This window comes from Pavona decussata, unplaced genomic scaffold (genome assembly GCF_977016875.1).
Source record: "Pavona decussata unplaced genomic scaffold, jaPavDecu1.1 SCAFFOLD_186, whole genome shotgun sequence".
In the NCBI taxonomy this organism is placed as follows: Eukaryota; Metazoa; Cnidaria; class Anthozoa; order Scleractinia; family Agariciidae; genus Pavona; species Pavona decussata.
Genome location: NW_028145595.1, coordinates 625,146 through 652,500, shown reverse-complemented (window position 1 = coordinate 652,500; position 27,355 = coordinate 625,146). Strand labels below are relative to the sequence as shown.

The 27,355-nt window shown below is 40.2% G+C and overlaps 4 protein-coding genes across 7 annotated transcripts in view; 3 read left to right on the top strand and 1 right to left on the bottom strand.

The window, feature by feature from the left end:
- Positions 1-3,676, top strand: part of LOC146462557 (extracellular calcium-sensing receptor-like) — a 4,868-nt gene extending 1,192 nt beyond the window's left edge. Inside the window, exon 1 of the mRNA XM_085085269.1 lies at positions 1-3,676. This exon is cut by the window's left edge and continues 1,192 nt beyond it. Within this exon, the coding sequence (XP_084941395.1) occupies positions 1-2,620 (2,620 nt within the window). The 3' untranslated portion in view covers positions 2,621-3,676.
- LOC146462554 (mediator of RNA polymerase II transcription subunit 8-like) overlaps positions 3,592-27,355 on the bottom strand; it is a 41,797-nt gene continuing 18,033 nt past the window's right edge. Inside the window, exons 2-11 of one of the 2 annotated variants that reach the window (XM_085085287.1) lie at positions 18,250-18,279; positions 17,945-18,054; positions 16,502-16,536; positions 15,591-15,700; positions 14,874-14,916; positions 6,546-6,643; positions 6,103-6,193; positions 5,565-5,633; positions 5,106-5,156; positions 3,592-4,491 (exon numbers count right to left, since the gene is read on the bottom strand). In XM_085085287.1, coding sequence (XP_084941413.1) covers positions 4,358-4,491; positions 5,106-5,156; positions 5,565-5,633; positions 6,103-6,193; positions 6,546-6,643; positions 14,874-14,916; positions 15,591-15,700; positions 16,502-16,536; positions 17,945-18,054; positions 18,250-18,255 — 747 coding nt within the window. In that variant the 5' untranslated portion in view covers positions 18,256-18,279 and the 3' untranslated portion in view covers positions 3,592-4,357. The remainder of the gene's footprint in view (positions 4,492-5,105; positions 5,157-5,564; positions 5,634-6,102; positions 6,194-6,545; positions 6,644-14,873; positions 14,917-15,590; positions 15,701-16,501; positions 16,537-17,944; positions 18,055-18,249; positions 18,280-27,355) is intronic. The other variant, XM_085085288.1, reaches the window with a different exon arrangement.
- On the top strand, positions 18,355-20,745 carry LOC146462556 (ribitol-5-phosphate xylosyltransferase 1-like). Its single transcript, XM_085085284.1, has one exon. It carries the CDS (start codon positions 18,369-18,371, stop codon positions 19,581-19,583), a length of 1,215 nt encoding a protein of 404 aa, XP_084941410.1. The 5' UTR covers positions 18,355-18,368; the 3' UTR covers positions 19,584-20,745.
- The window catches only part of LOC146462553 (KICSTOR complex protein SZT2-like), a 79,536-nt gene continuing 73,994 nt past the window's right edge, over positions 21,814-27,355 (top strand). For all 3 annotated transcript variants that reach the window (XR_014857062.1, XM_085085263.1, XM_085085262.1), the window contains exons 1-4: positions 21,814-22,009; positions 22,982-23,107; positions 24,823-24,981; positions 25,738-25,815. Coding sequence is in view for 2 of the 3 variants with exons in the window: in XM_085085263.1 (XP_084941389.1) it covers positions 21,980-22,009; positions 22,982-23,107; positions 24,823-24,981; positions 25,738-25,815 (393 nt within the window). In the remaining variant the exon portion in view is untranslated. The remainder of the gene's footprint in view (positions 22,010-22,981; positions 23,108-24,822; positions 24,982-25,737; positions 25,816-27,355) is intronic.

Sequence of the window (27,355 nt, the reverse complement as noted above, 5' to 3'; positions counted from 1 at the left end):
TGTTACTTTGGGGTACGATATACACGATACGTGTGGTAATGATCAAGAAGGGGTTACGGTCGCATCGGATTTTGTTTTTAAAAACACGTTGAGGTTTGACCCTCGCTTTCTTGTCGCGAATGCGTGTCTTGCGCAAGTCACGTCAACAAAGCAAGCACCCATTTTAGCAGTAATCGGCGGCCTTGATTCGCGCGTCTCTGTTAACGTGGCAAATGTACTCCAAGTCGTGGATCTTCCGCAAATCAGTTATGGTGCGTCGAGCGCGGAGCTCGATACTTCGGATTTTACGTCATTTTTTCGAACCGTTCCAGTTGATAATTTTCAGTCGCGTGCAATGGCGGAACTGGTGAAGCATTATCAGTGGACTTGTATTGCAATCGTTGGTGTTGATGACTGGTATGGTCGAAGTGGAGTAGACGCTTTTGTTGATGCGGCGAACAAAACTGGAACTAGTTGTATTGTAATGCGACAGCTTTTTCCCGTCGTTGACTCCGAGGCACTCATTCAGCAAATGGTCACTCGACTCAAGAGCATGGATCATGTTCAGGTTATCATATTGTACAGTCTCGTGCCGCAGGCGATTAAAGTATTCGAGGAAGCACTCCGGCAAGGACTCACTGGAAGAACATGGATTGCAAGCGACGGTTGGGCTGAGTCTTCGCTGATTCAGGATGCACGGTTCAAGCCGATTATTCAAGGCGCAATCGGGTTCGGATTTCACGCGTTTCGATTTGATGATTTCAAAGAGCGCATTCTCAAGGCGACGCCCCTGAATCAGAGGGGACCGTGGTGGAATCAGTTTTGGGAGAAAGAGTTCAACTGCTCGGTGGCGAATTCCTCGAGTCCAATACACGATCCCTGCTCTGGCCAGGAAAGGATTTCGCTGGAGAAGTATGAACGGGATTACGGCCATGGGCTTGCTCCTTATGTCAGGGATGCGGTGTATTCCGTCGCTTATGGTTTGAGAGCTTTACTCAACTGTAACACACAAGCGCAGTCGTGCTCTGAGCACATTTCCAAGCTTCGCCCCGAAGATCTGCTAACTAGTCTCAAAGGGCTCTCATTTGAGGGAATGACAGGTCACATTAACTTTCAGAAAGGTGAGGTTGAAGCTGCTTACGACATTTTTAACCTTCAGGTGGGAGCTCAAGGTAGATTCAACCTCGTCCAGATAGGATCTTGGAACGCTGGAAGAACGCCGAAATTGAGTGTCCAAGATGATGTAGTGCAATGGAACAACAATGTCAAGCCTCGGATAACTTGTGCAGAAATTTGTCCACCTGGGACGTACAAAAGCACTCCCAATCATTGCTTCTGGGAATGTGTTCCTTGTGACCTGGACACTGTTAGTAACCGATCGGGGAGTTCTGCATGTACCCGGTGCCCCGAGGGTTTTATTTCCAACCACGACAACTCCAAATGCGAAGAAGTGCCTATCAATTTTGTCCAGTGGGGGGAGCCCTGGGGCATTGGTCTTAGCATACTTACAGTGGGTTGCATAGTACTGTCATTTGTCGTCTTTGGAATAGTCATATACCACCACAAAACACCGATAATTCAAGGCACGGGTGGAATTCTTAACGAACTACTGTTGGTTTTTGCTGTATTAGCCTACGTGTTCAATTTAATCCATCTTTTCAAACTTTCGGATCTATCATGTCGCGCGTTGCCGCCCGTTTTCTACTTCATATACACGGGCGGCGCTATGGTGCAATTCCTCAAAATTTACCGCATCCGTATTCTCGTGAATCCACCGACTCCACCGACGCCGCAGCAAAGAAACAAGATTGTGCTGTTCACCTCAGTAGCGTTGTGGCTCGTACCATTCTTCTTTTCGCTCACATGGGTGCTTGTAGACCCACCAGTGTTTCAGAAGTTCGTAGTTTCAAGGCTGGAAGTCCAGGCCGTGTGCTCATGGTACAAAACAAGCGTTGGGCTTGTTTTACGTTATTTCTGCGCGGTGTATCTAGGAATGATATTAATCACTGTGGTCGCCGTTGCGTACAGCACTAAAAACCTGCCTCATGGTCACAGGTTCGACGATGCGAAACATGTAGCTTTCTCGCTGACAGTCTTCCTTATCACTTTTGCGACGTTTTATCCCGGCTGGTCGATTCTAAAGGGCCCAAGCTTAACAATATTCGCATGTTTGTCTAATGTAGTCGCTGCTACAGGCACTGTGCTTTGTAATTTTGCGCCAATGCTCTGGCTCATTTATTTCTTCCCTCGACATAACACAGAAAGTTATGTTCGACCTGCGCCATTTCAAGTAAGAGAAAAAAGGTCATCCACTGTACTGTCAGTTGGAGGAGTTGCTATCGCGTTAGAAACTGGCTCTCCTATTGGCTCTCACAGACGAGGCTCCCCTATAAATACTCCAATACGACGCTCCCCTATAAGTACTCCCAAACGAGGCTCTCCTATAAATACTCCAATACAAGGCTCTCCTACTGCTCTCATACGAGGCTCCCCTATAAATACTCCCAAACGAGGCTCTCCTGGAAGTTCTCCTGCTACTTCTAAACGAGGCTCTATTCAAGCTTCTCTTATTGTCTCAACTGCTCAAGGCTCTCCAAGAGGTTCTACAAGATTCTCTCCCCAAGTGAAGACATATGTGTAACAATTTTCGTTACCATTTTCTTTATAACTTGTTACAGTCGCAAAGTACAAATTTCATGAACGTTTCTTAAGGAGGGTGCTTCCTAATGCAGAGGTATTTTTGCGCAGTTTTTTCCTCCCTCGCAGACGCTCTTTTGGCTCGTCACGCAATCTTGGGAGGAAAGATTGCGTGACGAGCCAAAAGAGCGTCTAGCGCGGATTATGACTACGCGGGAAAAGTAGATCTTAGCAAGGGACATTAGAATCCAAACGAAATTGAGTGTAACCACGCATTTTACTTAGATAATTTAGCAACAACAATTCCAAAAAGCGTTAAAATATATAACAATGTCTGGAGGTTTTTTCCCCAAATCGAAGCTTAATGATCTCTGAAAAATTTTCTTTTCGTATTTCAATTGCCCTTCCTAAGATCTTCTTTTTCCGCAGTCAAAAAATTAAAATAAACCGCGCAAAAATACCTTCTGTTACTAGGCACCATGCTTAGAAATCACAGGTTTTTGGACATGACATGCTTAAATTTCGTTTTGTGGCAATTATAGCTCTGCAGTAGCAGTGGCTTTTGTTTCAATGCTAACACTTGAAGTTCAACACTGATTACTGTTCCTCGTGAAAGTAGCTGTACAGAATGTATCAAAGAGGAGTTGGCTTTCACCCAGTTAAATTAACCTATGTAAGAGGCGATTTAGCGGTACTGGGTACAAGGTGCACAAGGGCAAAGAGAAACGAAATTTCCGAAATTAGTCTGCGTGGCAGTCGTTTCAATTCCTCAGTCCAAGCGATCCCGAGAAGCGAACGATAGCTTCCTTTTCTCGAGAAGCTTTCGTTCGGCAAACTTTGGAAAAGGAACGACTGCTACGCGGGATAAATTTAATGGGCTGCGAAAAAAATGTTTAGCAAGTCAAGTGACAATAAAGGTGACTTTTTGAGGTTGAAAAACTTGGGGAACAGAAGATGTGATTCAGACGACAGATATGGTTCGCGTTACACCGCCTTTATTTTCAGTTTTTCTTTTTCTTTTTACAAGGGAATGTAATTTGAGCTATAATGTCTTACTGTCTCCGTCTTTGTCTAACGTTGTGCTGTAGAAATAGATCAATTGCTTTAATTAAGTACACTGAAAGATGAGAGCATACCTACAATGTGTTTTTCGAAGGCTGTTGTAAGGTTAATTGTCGCAAGCTTAGTCAATGTCCCTACAGACACAGCGGCAAAATGAGTGCGCATGCTCGTCACGCGTGAGCAATCTTACGCGGCAAAATGGCGGCATTTTTAAAATTCTCATTGTTTGTTTTCGTTTTGCGGGGATAAGCCTAAATCAAAATAGATAAGGTTGCCGCTTTCACGAAAGGTTCCTTCGAACTTCCTCCATCACATATCTTATTCAACAAAAAAAATATTGTGGTAACAGGTGTGAATTTGGCGATTGAAGTGGAGCATTCGTAATCGATTCTCGCTTGAATCACAAATCTGCGGAGCATGCGCACTCATTTTGCCGCTGTGTCGTCCCTACACGTTTCTTATGCGTATCGGGCATTTGGTATACGACATCTGTTTATTTCTCGTTCTTTTCTGTATATAAAAAAATGAAGTTAGTGTTGAGTTCGTCACTTTCCGGTGATCACTCTTCTTGGAATTTACTGAAAAACCTTAAATATTATCGCCACTTTTGGAGAATGTTTCGTTAGGGAACTAAAGTATATAAATGACACCATTCGTGGTTGTTGCCAAGGCCGTGTTGTCAAGGCCCCGTCCGACTGTTAGGCCTATTTGCAGTAGCGTATGGATGGACATTAGCAGCTGTTTTGGTGTCCACTTTCATGGAGCTTGGAGCTTTGTTCGTTGATTTGTCGTTAGCCCAGACACCTTGCTGTCCTAAAACAGTGAAACAGGCATTGAAAGCATTCCAGAAATCGCCTAATACAGTTTTTCTTTAAAGGACGCATTAAAGAACGCATTGTCAATGTGTACACGACTTTTCGTGTGTAGGACGAGACTTCCAGTGTGATCTTTCAAATGAAAGCTACTGAGCAGTACTTTCCTGTGGTGCTGTTTATTATGCTGTACAAGGCGGTTCTAACTTTTGAGTCTGTGGGTGAAATCCTAAAGTGTGACCATTCAAATGAAAGCTACTGAGCAGAACTTTCCTGTGGTGCTGTTTATTATGCTGTACAAGGCGGTTCTAACTTTTGAGGCTGTGGATAAAAACCTTAAGTGTGACCATTCAAATGAAAGCTACTGAGCAGTACTTTCCTGTGGTACTGTTTATTGTACTGTAGAAGGTGGCTTTAACTTTAAGTTTGTGGATGAAATCCTAAGGTTTGACCATTCAAACGAAAGCTACTGAGCGGTACTTCCCTATGGTGCTGGTTGTTATACTGTACAAGATCATTCTAACTTTTGAGTCTGTAAACAAGATTTGTAAATGAGATGATGCAACAGAAAGCTCTGGAGCAGTACAACAACAGAAAGAGCGTCTTTGAGTCTACCTTTATCTGATTTAGAACCTCTTCCTTTTGTGACCTTAGCAGGCTTGAGTCCTACAAAGCAAGAAACGAAAAAATAGATGTCACAGGAGCTAAACCCAAACCAACCGCAGATTGTTTTCCCGCGCTTAATAGTGCCAGCGTTTGTCGCCTGGTACCAGTTACGATTTCCCGCGCTTGGCACCAGTTACGTTTTTCCGCGCTTGGCAGCAATTACGCCTTTTCACGCTTGGAAGCAGTTACGTTTTCCCGCGCTTGGCAATAGTTACACTTTCCCGCGCTTGGCACCAGTTACGCTTTCTTACGCTTGTAGCCTCTTGGTTACGAACGTTGCACGCCTTTGTTCTGAGTTCTTATTGGTCCACAACACTTGCGCCTTGGCGATTGGCTCAGTAAGAACAGAAGGGGAACTTTTAAAAACCTGCTGTACTCAGCTTCAAACCTTGAAGGAAAGATGGTTACCTTTCCCGAACGTGACGGCAGCTACCAAGGTGTTGAGATCAGGATTAACTGCAGATGAAGTTCTTGCTGCTGAAAGAGAAAAAAGCAGAACATGCCAACCTTTAAACAACTTTACGATAAAGTAGACGCTACTCTAAAATGCCAATGAATGTAGACCTTGGAAACTGTAAGAATATTCGTAAGCAAATACACCGTAAGTTTGTTTTGTCAACTCGTGATTCCGACCATGAATAAAATTAGAGAAAAAACTATAACAATAAGGATTACATTCCTTACTCTTTCCGAAAGTTTATCACGACGAGCGTGTACTAGTACAAGCCAACAGCTTTTTAAAATATCAGAGCGTAATGATGCGATCATCTAAACTTGTATATAGAAGGTGTTGAGCATAATAGCTTTGCCGCTGGACATAGAATTTGCTTAACTCCACCACTAACACTAACCTTGGATTTTATTCCTCTATCCAGTCAACAAACAGCTATTAATTTTTTCTAGGCTCACGTTGATCACGAAACAAAGTACATTAATCGAGGAATACCTGCACTCTGTTCTCCTTCCCAGTCCTCTCTCGCATTTGTGATGAGGTCATTGAGATTGGTCGCAAGCTCATTTAACGTAGCAATCTGCTTCTGAAACGCAAATAACAGATAACCCAGCGTCTGTATCCGCGAGCTGTTACACATCTTTTCAAATCAATAGGCTATTTCCGAGCTGCTGCTAACATCATTATGAAAGCGAGGCTAAGTGCAAAGCTGAAAGCGAGGCTAAGTGCAAAGCTTTTCACTGATATGAAAATTACTTTTGTTTGCATATGAATGGAAACTAATTTACATAATAAAACCTATACACAAAGTCTCGCTTTCATAATGAGGTTCAAAGCAACTCGGAAGTGGCCTATTACATTTAGGTCTTCTCAACCTCGTTTCCAGGGTTTCTCTTTCTCCTGTCCCCCCGGGAACGAGGCAAACGTCTCCTCTTTACCTGAGCTTGTTCAGGAGGAATATTAGTTGCTATGGTTTCCAGCTTCTGTTCGGACTCCTCAATCTCTGGATCATACTTTGTCCGCAAGTAGTCTGGGACTAAAAATAACAAAACATCAGACTGCAGTCACATCTCCATAACGTGAAACGGCGGGGTTATTACAACTGTTTCAGATTATGAAAGCGAGAGTTACACTGTACTGGTGTTTAATTTCTGAAACACAGAAAGGCACCTCAAACTCAAGAAACTACTTGCTTTTCGTTAAAGTCGTGTGCGAAGTTTGAGTTACATGGGTTTCGAGTCACCTGTACAGTCAACTCTCCCTCGCGTTGGCTGGTCCCGGGCAGGTTTCACTTGTCTGACCATGACTATGACACCTGAGGCACATGCGCAGTAGAGTGCGGTTGAGACTAATTTGCATACAACTCGTCGCGGGATTTTTGCTTTTCCGCCACAAGCAACAACAAGCAACAACAAGCAGCTTCTGTAATTACTAAAAGACGGGAAAGACGTCTGTAGCTTATTTCGGGTATTCTCATAGACAGGCTACTTGCAAGTGGTGATGTTACGGTCAACTGAAGTGTAGAATTGAGGATTCCATCATGGAATTTCAAATATAGCTGTTATATTATACCGACAACTACGACAGGAGGCCTGATTTTTTTCCACATCTGTAGATCTTTGGTTCGAGTAAGGGTTCTATCGCCGCGTTTTTATCTAAGACAAGAAACTTGCCTCCATAAGTTCTCTCTACTTTAAGAAAAATTATAAATTAAATAATGGCAAAGGCTAACTAGAGCTCCGTCATCTCATGTCGACGTCATCTCATGTCGACTGTACTTGGCATGTCGCGAGCATGTGGGGACAAGAGAAGTCCTCGACGGTTATCGAACCTCCGACTCCACCTACTGCTGTCGCATCGTGCCAGATTTCAGGTGTATTGCATTATCATATTTCCACGTTTCATAAACATTACAATGGCATAAAAATAAACAAGAAACAAACGCGGAGAGCTTGTGAACGAAAACCCAGCGGGTTATAAGAAGGTTTACACACCTAATCTAGAAACTAAATGTTTACTTATAATCTACTTGCGGACACAAAGTAGGATTAAAATAAAATAAGTAAATAGGTAAAAGAGCACAGAGACAAAGAAAAATAAGGAATAAGGATTCCAACAGATATATAGGATCTAGGCAGGAAGTCGTTTTCATGCTTCAGATGTAAGCAAATGGGCTTTACGGTTCTTTCTAAAGTACGGGGGAGGGGGGGGGGGGGGTTGCAGCAATCACTGAGCAACTAGAATCTAGGCAGTCTCCCTTTTGGAATTTACAGGATATTTACAGGATCTGGGCAGTGTCCCCTTTTGAATTTACAAGACATTTAAAGGATCTAGACAGTCTCTCTTTTTCATTTTACATGAAATTTACAGAGTCTGGCCAGTCTTCGTTTTAAAATTGACATGATGTTTACATGGTTGCTGTTTTTTCGTCTCCGAAATTTACAGGATTTTGATGGGTATTTACATGTTTCAGTCACGGAATTTACATGATTTTTAAAGTATTTTCCAAATTCTGCACATGGGTAAAAACTATGTCAATTTGAATTGACAGTATCTTTTTGATAATTTACATTATATTTACACGTTTTTTTACATGGATGTAAATTTTCAATTTTTCCAGTTACCTCGTGACGAGCTAGGGGATTTACCGTAGGTTCGCTTGTGACACAAGTTATACGTACTCGGCTGGGCTCAGCGACGCCTCGTGTTTGTAGTGAAGTGAATAACCGGAGATAATGACTTGACAAGTGGAACTTCATCATGAGATAACTGTCTTTATTAATTTCCACATAATACATCAAAACAGTAATAGTTATTGACAAAAAAAGTGGTTAAATTATCGCTATTTGTAAGGGAGAAAATTTTTTCCATATCACAAGATAGTTTACTATAACCACTTTGTCACGAGCTTAAGGAAAAAAAGAAAACCTTTAGGTTTATTACTCGTAAATTCCATGAACCAAAGTCTGTTAATTCCCGCGTAAATATTATAGTGATGAGTATAAATAGGGCATAATTTAGATGTAAAACATCTAATTTTCTTAATAATGGAAGATGGTAAAGATACCTATTTTCATTCGCTGCGTAAGCATTTCGTGTGTTCGAGGTTTTTCCGTACTCTGTTTAGATTATCACGTAATATTTCCCTTAATTTTGCTTTAAACAAAGACATAAGCGTCCCCCGTAGTTCTACACAAGAATTCTTTACTTCTCCGTCCTTTAAGAACGTAACGCAACTGTGGTATGCTAGGCACCAAACGCAGAAAATTTTTAAACAAATTCTGAGGGCGCCTGTATGCAGTTGGTTCTTCTGTGCGACTTCTGATTGGCGTGACAAAACAATGAAAGTAGCTGTGAGCTAAATGTTAGACAGCGGGAGCTGGATCGCATGAGAAAATTGTAATGTTAGGAGGTGACAAACAAAGACAAAAAGGCAAAACGATTGGGGAAAGACACTACGAAGACTCAACCTAACAACGCAAGAGTGACCTAGTTTAGCCTCCCCCGCAGACGATCTTTTGGCTCGTCACGCAATCCTTCCTCGTAGGGGTGGAAAGATTGCGTGACGAGCCAAAAGAGCGTCTGCGAGGAAGGCTACAAACGGGAGGCAGGGAGTGTAAATTAGCAGCAAATGCTGACTGCAATGCAAAACACAAATGAACATTTAGCTTGATGTTCTAAAGCTAAACAATGTAAGTTGCTACAGCCGGTAATAAAGGCTGAACTATTCAGCAGTATGTCTTTACCGGAAACGGGTGATACGGTGTTGTAGTAAAACATCGGAAGGATAGGATAGGATAGGACAGGATAACTTCCACGGTATTTCCATCAGCTACTTAATTATCATTATCAACTATCTATCTATCTATCTACCTAACTAGGATTATAAGAAGTTAAAAATAATAAAACAATAAATGCTGCTTTTCTTGGAGGCCGTGTTTAAAATATTACTTATAACTGTGGCGTCTCAATTTAGTCTTAAAACCATTCAAGGAAGTTGCTTGCCGTAATTCTATTGGTAAACTGTTCCACAACTGAGCTCCACTGTATGAGAAACTTTTCTTCAAATAGTCAGTGCGCGGTTGTGGAAGAAATATGAATCGTTTGTAAGCGCCATCGTTTTCTGCGTCGTACATCTAAGACTGTCAAACTGAAAGTACCAATGAGAGTGCCTTCTACTTCACCTAACCTCAACGTTCACTTTACGAAAGGTCGAACGAGTCGTTACAGCTATACGGCTGTTAAGGCCACAGCACCATACGAGGAATAACTCAGGTGTAACCCCCCGGACGCACATTCTGGCTCTGCAGTATAAGGGGGAGGTCTTTCACGAGTTTTTCTTGATTCGGGGACGTATGATTGGAGAACCATTCTCGCTTGTTGTTCATAGTCAGGCGGAGGGTAGCCTGAGTAAATTTTATTGTACGAAGGAACATTCCGTCGCGGATAGGGTGGTAGGCTTTTCTGTTCAGCACAAGCGCGTCGACGGCAAACACATTTGCATATCAAGCCGAGCAAGCAAAGGAGAGCAATGGAGCCGATCACACCACAAAAACCGGCCGTTTGATCAATGCATATATTATCACTCTTCTGGCACGTTCCGTGACAACATCGGTCGTACATGTCAGTGCTTCTGCAATCCGAGTCAGTATCACAAGACTGCCCACATCCCGAACAGCAGGTCGGACAAGCTGCGCACCTACCATCGCGACATTGTTCATTTCTTCCACAGTCAGAATCCGTACTACATTGAGCACCGATGCAGTTTGCAAGACATTTTCTGTCTTCCAGTAAAATGCCGGTACGACAACAACTTCCAGACCGTCCACAGTCAAAGTTGGTCTTACAAGAATCTTCGAGGCAATGAAGGTCGGCTTTACACGTGCCACCGCAGCAACTTTCATCGCCGGAACAGTCGGAAGAATAAGGACCGCAGGAATTATCGCTGCCATCGACAGAGTGCATCAGGCACGAAATTAGCACGAACAGAAGAACACATGCTTTCAAATTTACGAAAACCACGGAAACTTTAAATGCCGAAATTGAAGCCATTGATCTCGATTCCCGCTTGTACACTTGCGGCTTCAGTTTAAAATATCGCCCTCAAACATGAAGTGCTTCTAAAGTCTTTAAACTATTGACAAGTAGGTGAATCAGCTGATTTATTTAATGTTTACGTCGTGTAGAAATTCAGCGTGACTTACACAAGCTTGACCGCGGATTCTTTTGATTGGCTATCTTCGGATACAAGAATTGACGCGACGGAGTATTTTTTAGGTAACTAAGACAGTGAACTGTGACCTTGGATAACTCTCCCGTCCTGTCTGCAGTATACTTGATATTTTAAGCTTTCTGTAATTTGTCGGTGCGGTTTCAGTCGCGTCCATATCTGAACTATGGTCAACTATGAACAGCGGAATACCGATTTTTCGAACCTCCAAGGAAAACTGAATTGCCGGGTTCGAAAAATCGGAGGTTCCAAAAATCGGAGGTAAAAATATGACGAAGCAAATCCAAGGGAAACAACATTTGTTTCGAAGATTTGGGAGTTTCGAAAAACCGAGGGTTCGAATAATCGAGATTGCACTGTAATTCGCTTGGATTCACTTTCAAACTAAATTTATTTCTCTTTGTCTCTGTGTTAAATGCGCTGGTCCAATGAGATTTTTTGCCAGGTTTTCAATGTTTAAAATGTTTCGAATAAATTGGGCTTAATCTTTTCACAGCCAGTTTTACAATATTTCAATCTCACTGTTGTTCTCAGAGGTGAGTTTCGGCTTTGGCATTTTGAAGAAAATTTCTTTGGAAAAAAAAGTCAACGTTCTCTCTCTCTCTCTCTGTCTCTCGACCGAACATAACATCCCTTGTATTCTCTCTTTCAACTTCAACTGTACTTATTTATTTATCAAGCACTTTCTTTTGTAAATGACTACTATTTATCTTTATTCATTTTATTTACCATGCACGTGCTTTTTGTAAGGCGACCATTCCCTTCCCATGCCGGGATTAGCTGCACGCTATTTTAAAATGCAGAACTACCTTCCTGACGTTAATTTTCATCATCTGGGAATTTTACTTTGCCCTTTGCGATATTTTCATTTATTGAGATCCTACACTTATTTTCCCTCCGAGTTCGCGTTAATTCTAGACGCGATAATTTCCTAAAACAAGGTAAATGCCATTCTTATGGCTTCAGTGGATTGGAGCAAGTTGTCACACGACATGGCGTCACCAGCGAGTGGTGTGAGTGGGGGGGGGACAGGGGGGCGGGAGCCCGGGAGAATAGGGGGCGGGAGGGGTACGGGAGACGGGAGAGGAAAGGGCGGGAGGCGGGAGTTCTAAGAGGACGGGAAACGGGAGAGCAATACAAAACGGTGAATTTTTTTACTTTTTAATGCGTTAGAATACTATCAAAAAAAGAACTCAACAATGTTGTGCAATGTTATTTGTCTTCCATTTAGCGTCCTCCGAGGCTTTACGCAATATTTTATATCCGAGGGCACACGAAAATTCGTGCTCAGGCGATAAACAGGGTTACTTCCGGTGAAATTGTAAACCCTTTTATTGTGTTAAGTCATAGCTTATGAAATGTCAAGCGTGGCATGTGTACACATGTGTGAGTGCTGCGCAAGTTTTTAGAAGTCTCAAAAGAGGTGAGCAAGGCGAGCAAGTACGCGTCTTGTAAATTTAGTATCAGAGATTCAATGTGGTGTCCATTTTAGTAGTTCTTAGTATTTTTCAGTGCGGTAGTGAGAAATCTGGGGCATGGACGACCTCTCCCAATGACCGTCAATCGGACCGTACTAAAGATTTTGCTGCATGGTGTATGGGAATTTACGAACAGAATGCTGTTTCAATGAGCACGTGGAGAGTGCGGAGTGGTTCGTTTCACGACACCGTTTTTCGTTTAATGGACAAGGCAAAATCGATTCCTATTACAATAGGCAGCCAAACAGCATGGGAAGCAATCAGGAAAGACTTTATAGAAAAGAGGACTAGGATTAGGAGTAGGAGGAGATCAGTGCAGCCTCCTCGGCACATTGATGAAGACTTCTTTTTGATGAACAGCTTGTCCGGCCTAATTTCGGACGCCTTTTGCATTTAATGCAGTAATTCTTTCCTCAGAGCAGTAGCAACGAGGTTAGAATTCACCACCAGTAACCCAGAGATTTAAACCTTGGATTGAAAGTAGGTCCTAAAGTTTCATTTTACCTTTTCCCGAACTAAAAGCGACTTTTTTCACGCAGTTTTAGGGAGTAAGGATATCGAGAAAGATATCAAGATTATAATTAGTGTATCAAGTAAACGCGATGGATCCGCAATAAGGCGCCGAGAATTAGGCAGATGTACCGAACTCTAAATTGGGGCGTTTGGCTGCCAGCTCGCCATGTCCTACTTCCTTATTTGAATTACATGATCCCAACAAATGAATAATTAAGAAATGCGACAACTATTACACTGCACGATGGACAAGACTGTTGTCACTGAAAGAATGGTTAAACCGTCAAACAAGACGAACATGTTAGTCAAAAATTGAATACAAACAGCGGTGATAAACATAATAAAATTGCGCATTTCAACTTGACGTAGCTTATGAAACATCAAGTTACATAAAATGCGCAAGTTTATTATGTTTATCGCCGCTGCTTGTATTTTATTTCTGATTAAGCTACGATGGCTCAAGAATAAAAGTCTTTATTTTAGTCAAAACTTCATTAACTCAGAGTACAAAACCTATCAATAATGTTAACGTTATTCAAAATATATATAGTAAAAAATGAATAATGAAAGGCCTACGAATGGTACGTCCTGGTACAGCTTTGTGACTAATACGGGTTTTTAAGCCTTCTAATTTACTCGGGGACGGGAGAAACGCGAAAAAGGGCGGGAGGCGGGAGGCACAGGTACGGGAGGCGGGAGGTTCTGACCCCCCTGTCCCCCCCCACGTGTGACTGGCGCGCATGTCTGGGCGAGAAAAAAAAAATCCCCTTAAATTTTCCCTTCGCTCTAAAAAAACGTACAATTTGTTTTTTTAATCTCTAATTATAGAGATCCTCGATATAAAAAAGAAAGACCAAACAACATCACATGCTATTTGTTGTGATTATACTTGAGGATCCCGATCGTTGGCATGGAAAAGACATTACGCCATCGTGACTCAAAAGCCGGTCAAGTTGACCCGTAACGTAAATAACCTACAATATTCTTTCTTCATACCCAAAGTGCAAATGTTTCTTTTCGTTTCTTTTTTTGTTTCAAAGCAGCAGTTCCATTCATATATCGTTTCAGTTTTTCCTTTGATACGGCATTCAATCTTTGTTTACGTGAAATGCATTTCAAGTCCGCCAGAGCTACATGTAATTTTCACATGATTATCACCTGAATAATTAGTCCAGTCTGGCCCGCTCTCTGTCACGCAAACTCACGGCGCGGAGTTGCGTGACAGAGAGAAGAGGGCCAGGAATGACTAATCCCGCTTGAACTTATACGCAGCAAACGTGACTCAGTTAGAAAGGCTCGTGAAGCTCATTTAATCAACAAAGCTAAAACATTGCACCCTCTTGGTATAAATAGACGTGACGAAACACGCCAATGACATGTCTCACACTTGTAACTTAGTCCTAAACAACCAATCATTGTCATACATTTTATATTTTAAATCTTCTTTGTAACGATCCTTTTCTGTTTCTCACTTTTCTTTTTCGTTCAGCCCCCGAGGAAGATTTGCATTGCAAACCGAAATATCGGGCAAAAATTTGTTTTTTTGAAAAACAAATATATTTCAGTTATTCTAGGTTTTGTTGTTTGTTCTATCAAGCTCGTCACCTCCGCCGTTGGGATCAGTCTGCCGTTAATATTTTGTACCGAACAATAAGCTGATTTTATAAAATTTGTACAGTTAGCAATGACAAAGTTCTCTGTCTTCATCGTGGGAGCGCAAGCGTGGGAAAATGCCGGAAACGTAAAAAAACAAAAACAAACAACAACAACAACAACAAAACAACAACTCATTGATGTTGAAAGGTATGCTTTTCATCAGCACTAAAAATCAACTGAAATGGTGAAACGAGGGGGGGGGGGAGGGTGAAAGGGTGAGGATGTGGGGTGTTTGTGTCAAGGCTAGGAAAAAGGACTACAGGGAGGGTGGGGGTGGGGGTGGGTATGGCTTACCAGAACTTGATGGAGTGTATACAGTGTAATTTTCCAATTCAAATTCATAGGTTTGTTTGATATTTAATAATTTTTTATGATCTGTTTTTACTTACCGACTTCATGGTTAAAAGCTTGAATCCTTCCATCACTTGCTTTCTATATTAAATAAAAGGAAAAACAATCACATAATTATTTACATGTACGTTGCTCTGAGTTTTTATCTACATGTATGTGCTTGTAAGTGATTAATTCGAGGTTACTGAACTAAACTATCTATACAAATTATGTTGTGATATCCTACAATCTTGCAGAAGTACGCGCTGTTGTTCCCTTGTAGTCTAGTGGGAAGGAGTTCATCTACATTAGGATGTATTCTAAGTATTTTTCCGACCAAGAGCCTTTTGTATTTCTATTCCAAATATACAGAAGGACATATTTAATTGTCTATGAGTGCTTTATGATTCCAGCCCCTGAAAATCTCAGATAGGTTGCACAAGAGGTTTATCTGCTAATTCTTCTTCAAGGATACCCTCTAGATAACGCAACAAGAACAAAGTTACTGCACTACTCCCCTGGGATGGGATGCTAGTCCATCACAGGATACCCAGCATGACATGACTAGGGGTATTGCTATTTCTGCCTGTATGGGATGCTAGTCCATCACAGGATACCCAGCATGAAGCAACTAGGAACATTCCTACTTCCCCTGGATGGGTTTCCACTCTGTCACAGGATCCCCAGCATGAAACAACTAGCCACTAGAACGGTAAGTTGTATGCAGTAATACCAGAATTGACTACACTTCAAACTTTTAAACTTTATTTCTGTACCTGAATATCTGGGTCTGCTTCCTGTTGAACCAGTAGAGGCAACAAAACCAAGTTTCTGAACAAAGGAGTTTTCTCGTTCTTAAGTAACTTAGTCAGTGTGTTAATCTGGCCTGTTAAAAAAAGTTTATTAATAATCAATTTGAAGGGCTTGTAGAAAATTGATAGAAAAGTACTGAAACTTCAATTTACTTTACTTACATGTATAATATCATAAATTTGAAATATCTACCTGTACATTCATACACTAATTTCCTGTAAATACACTTAGATTTCATAAAAAGAAGGATTATATAATTAGGTGACTCTGTTAATACAGTGCTAGCTAAAAGGAATTAAGTTTTTATCAATTGACATTGCATGTTTAATTATTTCCATTCTTGTAATAATAAATTGCTTTCAATGATGAAGGTGGCATTATGGGTTTAACATCAAAGCTGTCAACCTCACACGTCTTCAAATATGAAGAATATGACTTTCACGACCAACAATAACAAAGCGCCTTACAGGGGTGTCGCATCAAGGCCAAATTCATGGGTTCAGTGGCGGGGGGATTAAACACTACCACAAACAACGAGCTACACATTTCAAATTTTCTTGTCAGAAAGTCAAGTCTACGACAAATAGCGAACTTCGGCAATTATCCGGGAGATTACAGACATAAATCTGGAGACCAGAAGAAAAGGCTAAAAAAATCTGGAGATTACAGATCCTAAATCGGGAGACCGGGGGATACGGTTCAAAATCTGGAGACTCCCGGATTATCTTTTAACTATTTCTGACAGTTATTCTAATCATTTTGAACTTGAAAATGGTGTCAAGATGACTCCAAAACATCATTCGATTTTAGCGCTGATTTTCACTTGCTTAAGTTTTTTTCTTCAGTGTTAAAATATCTTTATTGTGCAATGTACCTGACAACAGAGCATAGTTGTCCAGGACTGATGGCCTGAAATAAACAAGATAACAACAAACATAAGTTAAAGCTTTAGAGTTTCAACATTGTAGAAAAAGATTTTTAAAATTCTTGGTTTGGTAGAATGGTCTGTTAGAATTGCACATAGATTTTGAAAAGCTTGTGTAATAGTAATCCATACCAAATAGACATCGAAATTCACATTCCTGTCAGTAGCATTATGTAATGTTTAAAAAACGAGCAGGAGTGCTTTTTCGGGTTTAAAACCATGAGGCACAGCTGAGTGCTTTTAGACCCAATAAAACACATGCTGCGAGGTTTTTGAACAGCTTCGAAAACATTTCTGGAAAAGTGTGTGTCAATAGAGTTCATAACAACAGTAATAATAATACTATTAATATGCTTTTATGACCGTTGGAAATTAGCACACAAGAAAAAACACTGCATACTAATGAGGAGTGTTTTATCAGCTGATAAAACATCACATATTAATGAGGAGTGTTTTATCAGCTGATAAATCACTGCATACTAATAAGGAGGAGGTTTATCGATATAAAGTCACTGCACATGATGTACTATCGACCATTTGATAGGTCAATGGACTTATGAATTATTAATGAGTTTTTGAAGGTTATCTTGGTAACTTTCAGGGCATGTAAGTACTAGCCAATTGTCAGGAAGAATTTGAAACTTCTACAAGAGGTGACCATAAAACTCAACTATGCCCACTAAATCAGCTCATACATGTAGTAATTTTAAGGGCTTCGTTTCAACATAAAATTTGTATCTGTGTTGACCACTTATATCACCTTTTAATGGCTTCTCCCCTGGAACTTTTCTGTTAGATAATTAAGCCTGGTTTCCACATGATATTGCAACAATCAGAGAATTAGATAGCAGGATCACAGAAATTGCTCACTTGTTTGATTGCAGATGATCAGATTTTTTTCTGTTTGATTGCAAAGGATGGTGAACAATCACAAAAGAGAGCGATCTATTCTGCCCGTATACTCTCTGCACTAGAGTTGGCAAAATATGAATTATTATGGCTCAATCACAAAATAATGGTTTCCATACGATTGCAGAATCACAGTAATTGTAGATTCTTGCAGGTTTAGCTGGTTTGGATCTGCTCTCTATCTCTGCAATCGTGATTACAGGATCACAGATGATCTTAAGTGATCGCAGAATTGCTTCCAATTTCTGATCTGTGATACTGTGATCATTTGGGATGATCAATATGGAAATCAGGCTCAAACTAAAATCAGCTGTTAAAAACAATTGAAATTCTACGAACATAATTTAATCAATCGCATTATTCATTGATTTTCAGTCATTAGTGATATTGGCTCATACTGAACTTCATGGATGACTGATTTTCAAGGTTACCCAGTAAGCTTTCAATAGGATGATAACCATTTGTGAAATATATTAATTTTACCAATTCATCTGCTCATGTTCAAGTTTAACAAGAAACGCTTGGATTGATTCCTTTAGCTCCTGGACTCTACTGGCCACCGCTTCCAACGAAACCTCTAACAACTTCTCGTCCTTTTTCAACAAAAGAAGATAACATGAAAATCAAATCTTTACCAAAATTAAAACTCCATACGAGTTAATCGCTAAATATGGCCAAAACATTCAGCTGATTTTGAACGGATTTCTTTAACATGTATTTAAGAATTAATTATTAGCCTTGGTCATTAATAAAGACGAGAAAAATAAATTGTAGTCTTGATCTCATACCTGCATTTTGTAGCTAGACGTAGTGCCAGTGACAGTGCCAGTTGTTGTAGTGAGCTTCGTCCGCCATGCTTGCGCCCACGATCATAACAAAGGCTTTCTGTCTATATGATGCGCACGCAATGGAATTGAAACATGGCGGACGATATCGTCAAATGCACAAGAGTAGAAAATGCAAGGTGATGGCCCTTTCTGTGGCCTGTATTTACCTGGTTTTTACAGTCTATGCACTTCACGTTATTCTGTCGAGTGAGGATGAGCCAAGATATCCAGAATCGATCGCCTCAAGATCGACCGCAAAATCAAAAGTCCACGATGGACCGTTGATGAAAGTTGAAATTTGGGGTAAGGCTGCAATAGGATTATACCTTTGGGAACACATCCTCGAGGGCCCTTTAAAGGAGAGGCTAGGAGGAGTGTGGAGTTATGGACAGAAGCAAATCCGCAACATCAGGTTCACTTTTCGGACTGGCCCCGGAGTGGTTCCTGATAAAGTTCCAAAACAAACAAGATATCTTGTTCTAGTGATTAATGGCCGAGAATCGGAAAAGGTCGCATTTGCGAAAGCGTGGCTTGATTCTCTCGAAAATTTCCCAAACCTTCGTCATGTAGCAGTGGTTATGTTAGGAAACGAACGCTGCGAAAATGCATGGCTGTTTCCATATATGCAGAAGAGTGGCGGTCTTGTGCAAGTTGCCTTCATTGTTTATGATATTCCCTATGCTGATTCTGTGACATTTCATCAGTGGCCCTTGGGAGTTGCAACCTACAGAAATTTCCCCAATGTACAATTTCTCTCAGTTGATGTCCAACAACGTCGAAAGTTTAGATGCAATTTTTTGGGAACTGTTTACCCAAACTCATCTCGTGTAGTCCTTCAAACCGTTATAAAAGCATTTAAACTAGATGACGTGTGTTTTGTAAAAACAAGAGATAGCTGGGTGCCAGAAGAAAGTTCCGAATCAGCTAACGACTTTCGTTATGCCCTCACTAACAGTGACTTGACCTTGAATCCTGTGGGCATGAACACAGAATGCTATCGCATTTATGAAGCGTGCTCTTACGGATCGGTTCCTGTGATTGAAGATGTTGCGACACCTGGAAAATGTAGAGATGATGTCAAAGTGTCTCCACTATACTTGTTAAAGAAATTTGGGGCTCCATTTATTTACATTAAAGATTGGAGAGAATTACCCAGAATCCTAGAGAATGAGAAACGTTTGACCCATAAGCAAATTGTCGAAAGACGGCAGAAGATATTTTCCTGGTACGCAAGCTTCAAGGAAGCCCTAAGGGACAAGTTTGTTGATGTAATAAGAAGTCAATTTGCAACATAGAACATGAACAACTGCAAACTAAAGTTTATTAGTTAGCTGTTAATACTTGACTTAATATTTAAATTTTGAACTACAAGGAACATTCAGTGCATTGCACTACAGACAAAGAACAAGGTTTCTTTTTCAAAATCAGAATTACTAGAAAAATAAATATATTCTTCTAAAACATTAATGAGAATTTTACTTTGGCTGCCTGGAGTTTTCTTCGTTACCAGGCAACAGAGCAACATAGATTTTTCAGAATACACAGAATATGTCCTCCCAGAAACATGCCCTAATAGAATATTGGGTAGCCTGGGAATAGAGATAACATTCTGTGGTGCTTCTACTGGTTTCCCAGTGGTGGGTGCACTACAAAATGCCATCAGTTTTCACAAGCTACCTGATATCTAGAAATATGGGTATTTTCAGACACTATAACTTATTTTTTCCTAACAGGGTGAAGAAAGGCCACAATACTACCCAATGGCCTTGTCTTCCCTGGAACCACAGTTACTTTTTTCAACACAGGAAGGCAGCGAGGCAGCGTGGCCAAGTTGTTAGGGTGCTGACATTGATATTAAATAAATATGGTATATAAAGGCGCACCTATGTCCAGAAATGCACCTAACCCTGAATTTGGGTACTTCGTATAAAACAGGCCTTTTTGTCGTTTTCATATGACTTCATGTTTGACAAAATTATGTGTGTTTTAGTGAGAATTAAGGTTAGGGGACACCTTGTGATGTCTATCATACAGTTCATGAATCCCATTAGCGTGCATTTCTGGACATATCTCTACATGTGATGATTTACAGATGCTCAAGGTAGTAAATTAATTATTTAAGATTAATCGAAAATAATGATCGATAGCAAATGAAAATATGTAACACAGCTTAAGTGTATACAGGAGGAAATATTGTATTATTGCCAAGTTCAACAAGTAGCTTGCACAAAAATGGTTAAAAAGTTTGTTTTTAAATGAGGGAAGAGAATTGGAGAAAAAGTGTATTCCTTCATGACACAAAAATACCATACATGTACCTACTTCCTATTATCACAAATGCTGCTCTCTTATTGGCCACGCTACTCACTATCTATTCTGTTGTAGATAGTGAGTAGAGTGAGTAGCACATAATTGATAACATAATTGATAACATTATTCAATAAAAATGTGAACCTGTCTTGTTGTTAAGTTTTGAACGACTAGTGGATTTATACTAATTAAAATCAATTAGATTATGAGCTTGATATTTCTATTGTGTGATAGTTGATGCGGGCGATAGAATTAGGAGCTCATAATCTAACCTATATTTTATTATTGTTAATATTTAGACTATCAGTAGTCTGTTCTTTATCTAGGGGTGGTAAAGCAAGCAAAACACATGAATATGTGCAAAAAATACCTCCTGCACTTTACGGGAAACAAGTTTTGTACACACACGCATTGCTTGCTTTACTATCCCCAAAACAGATAAGGAACTACTTATTTTCTTTGGTTTTTATATGCTGTATTTGTCATCCTTGGTCTTCTTCCACATCAGGACACCTATTTATGGATTAGTGTTTTATCTTTTCCCAAGTATGACTTGAACTTGGAATTCTAAGGGGATCCATAGCATCTTGACTCCCCAAAATAATTACCCATGGGCCAACATTAATCTTACCCCCTAACCCTCCCTCCCCCACCCCTCCCCCTCTCCCAATTGTGCTATGAAAAAATAACTGGATAATACTTTGGACGTGTCGGCATTCCCTCTGAGTACTAAAAGCTATGAATAGTTCTTAGCTCGCTCTTTGGAGGAATACTTGCAGATACTTGACAAGCTCAAGGAGCGTCTGTGTGGGAGCTGAGGCTATTGCACCTCCTGGCACTTTTAAATTCAAGTGCTCTCCTTGGGATTGGGAGAAACCTTGAAATATGTTCATACTGGTTTACTATTCTCGATGTTGCATTTTCAAATTCCCAGTGGAATTGATGCATATTGATTTGATCACAGGTTCCCAGGGGAGTATTGCTTTACTCCAGTCGTTTAACAAACCAAATGCTTGAGATGAAAACATTGTCTTTTATTTCAAATCTTTCTCCACTTTGCCTTTGTCTTTTGCATCGAAATTTATCTTACAGCATAACTGATCGTAATCTCGTTATTTTATTATTATTTTTTTTATTTCTTTTCCATTTCTTTCAGTTTCCCAATTGCTCGACGACAGCCTCGTTTCCGCCCAGCGGTTTTGCGCTAAAGAGAAATCGTGATTCTCGTAAACATGGCGGACGACTTTGGTTGAAACTTGTTCAAACACGATTTCTTTCCGGTCTTTTTCTACCACTATTATTCTGCGAACAATGGAATGTTTACTGAACGTCTTAGTTGTAGTTTCAATGTGAGACGTGTATTTTTTTGCAAGAAAACAGAATGATTGGAGGCGAAGAACCCGAGAGAGAGGTAAGGGAATAATGCATGTCCTTATTTCCACTTTCGGTTTTATCTTAATTAATAATATTTCAATAATGCGAGTGCGGCAATCAAATCGAAATTTCCATAATCTTCTACCATAAGTTAACTTTTTTGCGCTTGGGGTGTTCAAATTGCCATCGCCAGGGCTAGACTCCAATCTTGCGATCATAATAAATATACAGTACCCCCCACCGGGGAAGCCCTAACTGGGGCATATATTATGATCAAATTACATTTGAAGCGCAGTTTATTTTTGGCAGTTGTTAGCCCCTTGATTTATAAGTTGGGATTTTTTTTGAGTACTCTGATCTTAAACTTTACCTATTTCTTCAATATGTACTTAAAAGTGCCAATCAATTTGAAGCTAAACTCCCATCGCCCCCCCCCCCCCCCCCAGGCAACCACCCCAGGCATTTGAACTTTTGAAATTTGGCTTGTTCAAAAAGTCTTTCAAATGTCCTTTTCAGGACCCAAGACCCAAGCGTGCATACCCACAGTGTAACCATACAGTTTATAATTAAGGTAGTACACCCCCACCCTCCCCTCCCCTCCCCTCCCCTTTTGCACACCCTTAAGGACGATGCCTACTGACTATGCAGAAAAAGCAGATTTTAGCACAGGCTATTGGAATCCAAAAAGAAAATTGGGAGTAACAACGCATTTTTTTTAGAGATAATTAAACAACGATAATTCTAAAAAACTGTAAAATACAGTTTTCCAATTTGAAGCTTTATTATCTTGGAAAAATACATGGTTACCCCTAATTTTCTTTTTAGATACCAAGAGCACTTGCTAAGTTCTGCTTTCTCTGCATGGTTTTAAACCGCGCAAAAATATCCCTGTGTTAGTAGGCACCACCCATAGGAAACCCGAGTATCTCGAGATGCGCAGAACGTATGCGCAGTAACAAAAGTACGCACCATCCTTAACTGTCATCTGCTGTTGTTTCCATCTCATCAGGAGGATGCTCTCCATGTGTTTCTTCTCATGGGAAAGGAGTACAGGATTTCTAGGAGTATCCGAGCCCAGTGGTTTTTTCAACAGTTTAACACCATGCTTCCTCACCCCAAGCCACATGATGAATTGGTGAGTTATGCTGTCCAGAATTTGTTGTTCTACTTTTTACTCCATTTGATTCTTTTTTCATTCACCTCTCAAAGTAAAGTATGTATTATATCTCTCAGTTAGCACGTGCGGTGTGATTGGTTAATTTTGCAGGCCATACATGTATTTCAATGTATGGGCTGTAGTTTCCTTTCCCACGCACCTGATTAACCTCAGAGATCTAATAAATATTTTTACTAACTTAGTTTGTTTTCTTGGTCTGTACTGTAAGTTATGGATCCTCATTTTTTCCTGTTGATTTATGGCGCAAGTGCAAAAATCAATAATAATTATTATTAGACTAAGAGCAGTCTGTTTTGCTCCAAAATCCGCAGGGAAAAATGTAAAAAAACAAAACAAAACAAAAACAAGCAAACACTAAGTACGAGCCACAAGTCGCAAATAGCGTGGGTGCTGCTGATTTTTGGTGCCTGCACTACTCGCGATTCACGGCGAGTAGTAATTCTTGGTGTTTTCTTTTGTTTTTCCCTGCGGATTTTCCAGCAAAAGAGAGACAGCTTGCAGTCTATAAATCAACAGGAAAAAACTTGGTCCATAACTTACAGTACGGACCTCAAACTCGGTTAGTAAGAGGTATTTATGGAAAAATTTTTTTAAGTTACTTGTTATTGGTTTCTTCACTGGGCAACAGCTTCTGTCAGGTTTTCTAGGGCTTGAATATAGCATTTTCTAGAACTGAAGTGTGACCTGTAAAATGACCTAGGTCTTAGACAACTTTTAGTGGTTAAGATTCTTATGGGGTGCAGATAGCTGACACTTCAGAAACTCATAATAATAATAATAATAATAATAATAATAATAATAATAATAATACATAAGCCCATTGACCTATCAAATGGTCTATAAAACATCACTTGTAGTGGTTTTAAAACCTGATAAAACCTCCTCCTTTTTAGTATGCGGTGTTTAATGTTTTTCTGGTATGCTAATTTCCAACATTCACAAAAGCATCTGTTTCATTGTTATAAACTCTCTTGACACACGCTTTTCCAGGAATGTTTTTGAAGGCGTTAGCTTTATAAGACTTGCCGCACATGTTTTATTGGGTCTAAAACCACGCGACTCCGCCTCGTGGTTTTAGATCCTGATAAAACACTGCTGCACGTGTTTTATTAAATTATAGCTACATAAAAATGCTGTTCTTAGCAGTTGTTTGGTATTTTTTGGAGGGTTTGAGTTTTGTGATTCTAACAATAAATCCATGAAGTACATGTAGTAGGTTTTCAAGAGCTCAGTTATAAATTATTTATAACTGAGCTCTTGAAAACGTACTATTTCATGCAATCATCATCACATGAAGTAGTAGGTTTTAAAGAGCTCAGTGATAGATAAACGGCATTACCATTGTGGATTTTACAAAACTATTACAACAAAAACAGGTCAGCATCTGAAATACTCAAATTGAAGCTACTTTGAAACTACCAGTGGATTGTGCTTTGTTATGATTTTGTAAATGTGCAGTTCCAGAAAAATTCCATACTCCCCCCACAGAAGGTTTTTTGTTTTGTACCCCTCCTCCCCCCAGGAAATTCCAGTTTAGCTTCATACTTTGCTTCTAAAATTTTGGCTTTTAAGACCCCCCTTCCCTAGGAATTTCCAATGACCTTCCTAGGGGTGGGTATGGATTTTTTTCTGGAACTGCACAATTTATTTTTGTTTGTTGTATATACTATTAGATTGAATCAAATGAAGAGCTGGAAGTTTTATCAGTAATTCCAAATAATCTGGAAAACCCTGGACCATACAGACTCCGACCTTCAACTCACATTACCTTCATTGGCAGGCGATACAGATTTGTGTTTTGCCTCGATATCAGCCCATCCCTTGCTACAGTGGTAAGATTTGTTGCATTGTGACCAATTAAACAAATTAAGAGACTAGATGGTAATTTTCCAGTGGCTGAGTGGAATGAAATAAGTGGAAATTGATTTTTTCGTGCACCGGTGGTACCTGGGTATACTGGTCATGTGACCTTAAACAGGAAGATCCGGTATGAGGGGCCTGGCCTGGCCATTCTCACCTTCAGTTGTCGTCAATCAACCATCAGAGTGTAAACAACTGACAAACAACCTGCGCCTTTTTCTTCGGTTTTTACCAATAAAATCGTGAACATGTTACTTAGAACTTGATATCTTATATTGCTGTAGTGATATAATATTTTGAGGCATATTTTTCAGAGGACTTTTGAGTCAACAACTTGCCACAACTGAACAGCGTCTAAATTGGCATTTCACACCCGCAAATGTGTGTAATGAGGGAGGGGCTTGCGGGGCGGAACTTCTTGTTTAAGGTGGGCAGTTGCTTTTCTTGCGTCCACCATTACTGAATGGCATGCTGCAAACTATACAAAAGACATTTGAAAACAAATACCACTTACAGTCCCTGTAGATCCCAAATTATGCAATAATACTGACCATTCTGGGTTTAATCTTCTGGAACTATCTTTAAGGTAATTTTAAATTTGTACAGACATGTAATCATAATGAACTGAATGTCTGGGTGTCAATCTTCATCAGGTGTAGTTATGATCATCATGATAATTTCAATCTGTGTGCTGTTGCTATTTTCATTAAATTTTGATGTTTTACCAGGATATCCAGTCAGGGACTGTCATCACTGATGAAGCTTTTGAAAAACTGAAGAACTGTCTTTGTGGACTTGTTGCCCCAGTAAGTGAAGAGCAGTAACTTTCTGGTAACAGGCCATTTCCGAGTTGCTTTACGCCTCATTATGAAAGTGAGGTAACATGCAAAGTCTTTATTTTGAAAATTAATCAGTTTTCATTCATAATTTGTTGCGAACAAAACTAATCCATTTTCACATGAGAAGCTTGCACATAGCCTCTGCTGTTGTAATGAGGGGATTAATTAAAAAGCAACTCAGAAATGGCCTATTGTTCAGCCAGTCCAGAGGCCTGTATTGGCAAATGGTTTGGGGTGACAGTAACTCTCTCTTGCACAAACAAAACAACAAAAAACAACAACAAAGCAAAAAGAAAAAAAACATTGGGCCAGTTATTTGAACAGAGTCTAACTTAGGATGGGCTTAAGACAATCACTGGGCCCCCAAATCTGTGTACATGTGGTAGACAAAATAGTTTTCTAGTCTGGGATGCAAGGTCAGACAGACAGACAATGTTTAGATATGACTGCTGGCAAAATTGAAAATGGCTTAGAATGTTGTTTTTTTTAACACCGTCTAAACTGTCTTTTATAATAACTGACCCATTGTGTTCAGAGGGTGTCAGCGTATTATTGTCAGTAATAATTTTATACAAGTTTCCACTTGTTAAACTGATCACCAATAGTATGCATGAGCTTGGGAAACTGGTGTCTAGAGAGTGGGTGGGTGGGGGGGGGGGGGTGGGGTCTCATATGATTAAGACATACCAAGAGGTATTCCATAGTAGCCCTGTGATCAGGAACCATCCCAGCAAGCAGCCAATACCAGGCACCACCACACTGAAATTCAGTGGAACAAACAATACTTAACTACCCCAATACTTACCTGGAACCCCCTAGCTAAAATGTGGGTGGGTGTGGTGAGGCAAGAATCTGCAATGATTCACTGCACTGCAAAAGATCCCTGAAGATCAGCTAAATTGCAAGCCAAAATATTAATGTAATGCACAGCAGCATCCCTCTCTCGAATAATTGTCCTTCCCATCCCCCCAACATAAAGGACCTACATGTATGGACTGCCCTATACGCTGTAGGTCATTTACTGCCACAAGACCACTGACTGTATTGGCTCGAGCTTAACTTTGACTAAATTGCATTTAGCCACATGTCAGCTCTGTTAATAGGACACCGTACTTTTACCTTATCCCAGGGGGATACTCAGGGTTCAAATGAGGACAAGTTGTTAGACCCCTAACCCTCCCCGTCTCCTAAAAAAAGGCATTTGGCTATTAGCCTAAAACTGGATCCTAAAAGTCCAACAACCCAAAACCTAACCCCCAAACATCTCCTTGGCATAAAACCCTGAAAAAGGTCCTTGTCAAAATTTTGCCACCCCAGAAAAAGTCCACCTAAAAGTTTCCAACCTAAAAACATTCAAGTGTTGATTTGGAATCTCCTTGCATCCGCCCCACTGGGAGCCTGACATTGTAGCCTGTAATTATTGGTGACCAGCCCTGACATTTTTAACTAATTGCAATTGGGTGCATGTAATATAAGGACATTTTTTTTAAGTGCAATCCCTTGCCTC

What these genes read in the sequence shown, in the direction of transcription:
- LOC146462556 (XM_085085284.1), top strand. Translation starts at nt 18,369, where the DNA reads ATGGAATTGAAACATGGCGGACGATATCGTCAAATGCACAAGAGTAGA.